General features: G+C 32.3%; 1 protein-coding gene across 9 annotated transcripts in view; it reads right to left on the reverse strand.

The window, feature by feature from the left end:
- The window catches only part of LOC122258814 (F-BAR domain only protein 2), a 65,156-nt gene that overhangs the window by 15,949 nt on the left and 44,207 nt on the right, over positions 1–5,000 (reverse strand). For all 9 annotated transcript variants that reach the window (XM_086541352.1, XM_086541350.1, XM_086541349.1 and 6 more), the window contains 2 exons: positions 4,628–4,818; positions 3,480–3,613 (listed from right to left, as the gene is read on the reverse strand). In XM_086541352.1, the coding sequence (XP_086397478.1) occupies positions 3,480–3,613; positions 4,628–4,818 (325 nt within the window). The remainder of the gene's footprint in view (positions 1–3,479; positions 3,614–4,627; positions 4,819–5,000) is intronic.

Here is a 5,000-nt window from a genome sequence, read left to right on the forward strand (position 1 = left end):
TGCACGTAAGTTTGCATATCTATGTGTGCTTGTATGCTTGTTGTCACGTGTATATTTGCATACATGTAAGCACATGCAAGTTTTTCCCCCCAGATATCTTCTCCTATCCCAAGATTCTTATGGCTATACTTCATCTCTGATCTGAACCATATAAAATATGAAAATGCATGAGAGAGAGCGAGAAAAAAAAAAAAAGGCTAGGGTAAGTCTTGACTGACGTGTTCTCATTTGGCTCGAATTCATAACAGGTAGCTCTGAATAACGTGCCACATCAGTGAGTTGATTTGATGGCTAACAAAATGAGGCTGGCTGTTTCTTGAAGACTTCTTTCATCATGAACAACTTTTGATGTGAGTTCAAACTGAGGCTATTCTACAATTTTTAAACAGGTCATTCATTTTTGTGGAGTTTTAGTTTTCAAATGACATTTATCATAAAAAAAGAGACATTTTCTTTTTATAATGGCTAACTCTGAATGTCATTCCAAATGTCCATGCTTGACTTGTTCCTGAATCCTGGGATGCTAAGTGAGTGAGAGTGAGAGTGAGAGTGAGTGAGTGAGTGAGTGAGTGAGTGAATGAGTGAGTGTGAGTGTATGTCTGTGCCCGTGCATACAATGTGTGTGTGAACATATCAAAATAATAATCAAAAGGGCAACTTCAGTAAAGCCTAAACTGATTAGGGTGATTTGGCAATGACCATTTCCAAACAAACACTCAATGTTGCTTCAAGTGCTACCTCTCTCGTTCCCTGTCCTTTCTCTTACATTCTACATATAACCCACATCAATGAAGCTTGGCATCATGTGATATGTGTGCAAATTTGTAGGTCTTTCAAATGCATCAATAATTCTAAGAGCAAACACCTTTGCAAAAAATCTATGTTCTCATTTCTTTCTAAAGAGATTCAAAGAAAATAATAAATATCTTCTCATTCAAAGAAAAAAATCCTATGAAAGTCAATATACAATTAATATCACAAACTATACATTGCTATTAATTATGAAAATAAATAAAGTAACTGCATTCTATGCATTTTTCATTTAAATTACATCCCTTGTGTAAAAAAAAAATCTTAACCTTCTATAAAACCAAGAAATATTAATGTTAATAACTGTGATAACATCTACCTTAATAAATCATCTTTGACTAGGCTTATAAACTTTATATAAACTTTTAGCTTATAAACTTATTATGTTATTTTGCACAGAACAAAACAAAAAGTTTATCTGGGAAACTAATTGGTAAACAAAGAAAGAAGACCTGAATGTCTGTAAATATTCCACACTCTTAATGTCTCACTTCAGTTGGATAAGAGTGAATTTGTATATCTGAACAACAAGAACAATTTCTGCCCTCAAGTTTACATTCATTTTCATAAAACTGAATTTCCTTTAAAAGAAAAGAAAAGAAAAGAAAAGAAAAGTAAAGAAAAGAAAAGAAAAAGAAAAGAAGAGAAAAGAAAGAAAAGAAAAAAAGAGAAAAGAAAGAAAAGAAAAAGAAAAGAAGAGAAAAGAAAGAAAAGAAAAAAAGAGAAAAAAGAAAGAAAAAAAAAGAAAAAGAAAAAAAAGAAAAAAAAAGAAGAAAAAAAAAAAATATAAATATAAATAAAAAAAAAAATAAAAGAAAAAAAAAAAAAAAAAAAAAAAAAAAAAAAAATATAATATATATATAATATATATATATAATATATATATTATATATATATATATATATTATATATATATATATATATATATAATATATATATATATATATATCTACGACTTGGACTTTTTATACACTACTTGAACTGATCTTAGTTTCACATAAAAGATAGTTTTACATTCGATATAGTAAGAGTGTATCATGCATTGTTTATACTATTACTAATGCCTGTACTGCGAGCAAAACTATACTGGAACACTTATATATGGTCCTTGCAAACTAATGTTGCATAAGAATCTCAGTCTCAAAGCTGATTTCTTAAAATCAAGCAGTGGCTAAAATGCATTCAGTTCAACAGAATATTTTTTTTTGTTGACAAATTCAGGTAAATTCCTAGTAACCATATGGCTTTGCAATATGCACTACAAAAACTGTAGTATTACTTGAGTATCAGAAGTTAAAGCAATCTAGAAAGATCTGATATACGCTTTCTAATCACTATCAACACCTAGAACGAAATTAGAATCCTGAAATGATTAACATGATTCCCAACAAATTTCACTGAAACAGACAGTCTGTGCTCAACTATCCAATATTTAATTTAATACATTTTTGCAGCAAATTTCAAACACTGAAAATCTAAAACATTTATATACTTATTTTTCACCTCAGCAGTCCTATGTCATTATGGGTTTGAAAAATCTATGAGGCACATTTCATATATCATTGATTTTTTAAACAATCTAAGTAACTTATATCACTTTATGAATAAATCCTGAACGAATGAATGTCTATTGAATAATCACTGTTATGTTATAAATGTAACCTTTGAATACTAAAAAAATATATATATATATATATTATGGTTCAGTCGCAGTGTCACCATAAATACTAAGCCATGCAGAGAAAGGAATGAATGAGACTGAATGACTTTATATCATAAGAGTTACTCAGTCTCATTCATACCTTTATCTACAATTGTCCCAATGAACTTGGATCAATATCCGCCCGTCTAATTCAATCAGCAATTAACGTATTTAAACGTCATATCAACCCTTCCGAGATGGGCCATGTTTTATTGTGTTTTCTATTATTTTCTAGATTGATGGTATATGATAAATGAGTGCATATAGGATATATCAGCAAAGTGACACTAATTAGCATTTGATATGATCTAATTACACAACTGAAAGAATAACTAACTAGCTTGTATTAAAAAAAAACTGCAAATCCAACACTTGAAAAGTGCCTGTAGTGGAAAGGTTAACTAAGCTCACTCATGTAATGTTGTTTCCCTGTTTGGAATTCTAAACCTAGTAAATATTTTGCATTAACAACCATTGGAACACTAAATTCTATAAAGCCTTTATTCTTTAAAAAGAAAATGTGAGTGAGTGTGAATGTGAGTAAAAATGTGTGTAAATATATATGAGTGGGTGTGGGTATGGGGGTGTGAGTGTATGCGTGTGCATGTGCATTTGCTTGTGAGTATTCATATATAAATATTCATATAAGTATCTTTAATGCTAGAGATATATTTCTAGAGAAAACATTGCACCTCAAATTAAATCCTTTGTTGTTATAGTGTACAACACCATACAGACAGAAATATAGACACATGCATACACTCTCATGCGCATGCATGCTCTCACTTTCACTCTCACTCTCACTCTCTCACACGCTCTCTTACTCACTCAATCACACACACAGGTGTAGTGTAAATCCTCATCTTCTCATTCTAATCACATATTAGAGGTGAAAACTTGAATTAACATATACACAATAAAGCAACAATTACCCTAATTGTGGAAATAAATCAGAAAAAAAACTTACCGAGGCAAATGGCATAGGTGATAAAGACATTCCTTCGATTGTAGCTCTTAGCTCGTCTACACTGGCTGACATTGGCGTGTTGCCATTGCTAATTGGCTTGATCTCAACGTGGATCTTTTTGTCTGACTCTCCATCTGCACAAAGAAAAATATTATTACCAGTACTGAATCGTAATAAATATCAAAATAAGCTCATAACGTATCTGAAAATACGTAGCACAAGAGGGACTGACATAATGCCAAAGTTCTTATACTTTAAATACCTGTTATACTTTGAGGAGGAAACACACACAAATATTCATTCTGTAATCATAACTATTGGTGATCCATATGTTGAAATCTTTCTATTATCAAGATGAGTATAGAATAGGAATAACTTGCCAATTAATTCACTTAAAAAAATTGTCCACTTTTGATAAGCAATTTTTCAATTCATATATGATTAACCCCATAACTATATTCTCTGTTGATAGGGACCTCCTATGATGCACACAAAAAGAAATAAGATAAAAGATGAAAATAAAAGAGTATTTTGGTATAGCAATCATGTAGAGGAGGAGGAGGAGGAGGAGAAGAAGAAGAAAAAAACTAATTTCAAATATGTTCTCCAAGACTGGTTAAATATACCATGGTAAAACAATAAACAGATGCCAGGTTATGGTTTAAAAATTGTGAATCTAAAAGTTTCACTGACGACTGCAAGTTTAGGCACACTTAGCTAAATCTAGATATTCCAGCCATTATGCATAATAATGTTGGACCTAAAGAAATCTTATAACTGAAATTTCCGTGCACACAGATTATTTTGACTCCTCCCACTAGCACCCATGGAGATGTGCTGGAACATTCCATACTGTTAGATGGTGAGTACAAATCAGAGTATTTGGCATGTAAGGATGAAGGATCACAGTGTTTTAAAGTTAACTGTGTCATTATGGGAAAGTGATCACATACTTCTTATCTCCTATCTCCATATTCCTCCTTGTTACTTAACCCTATGGCAAAGGTGTGTGTAACAACCAAACTAGCGGTCAAACCAGTTGTTAAAAATAATCATTTTTCATTCCATCTTGACCATGAGTGAAAACATTACACAATAAGAATAAAACTATTCTATACACTTCTCGAAAGCAAAATCCTATATCTTACCAGAGTCTGAATCAGATGAAGAGTCGAAGCTCATCTCCTCAGCTGGTGTTTTGACTTCCTGTGGCCGCACGGAAAAGCCCTCTTCGTCGACGCTTGTTGTTAATGCTCCACTTGTCTTCTCTGAGCCCCCTTGCGATACGGAGGTTGATATCAATTCGCTTGTTCTTGGACCCGGATCATCATTCACCTCACTGCGGACAGACTTGTTGAAGTATCCAATTCTTCCTACTCATTCTATCATAAAAATGCCGGATAATAAAACAAAATATTAAGCAGATATTAACCCATTCACGCCGGGGCTATTTCAGCTCTAAATAGTCAGAATGCCGGGGTATTCGAATGCACAAGCCTAATGCCTTGGGATTCTCGGGTG

The sequence above is a fragment of the Penaeus japonicus genome, unplaced genomic scaffold (assembly GCF_977035675.1).
Source record: "Penaeus japonicus unplaced genomic scaffold, GWHDUDI00000001_assembly GWHDUDI00000010, whole genome shotgun sequence".
Classification (NCBI taxonomy): domain Eukaryota; kingdom Metazoa; phylum Arthropoda; class Malacostraca; order Decapoda; family Penaeidae; genus Penaeus; species Penaeus japonicus.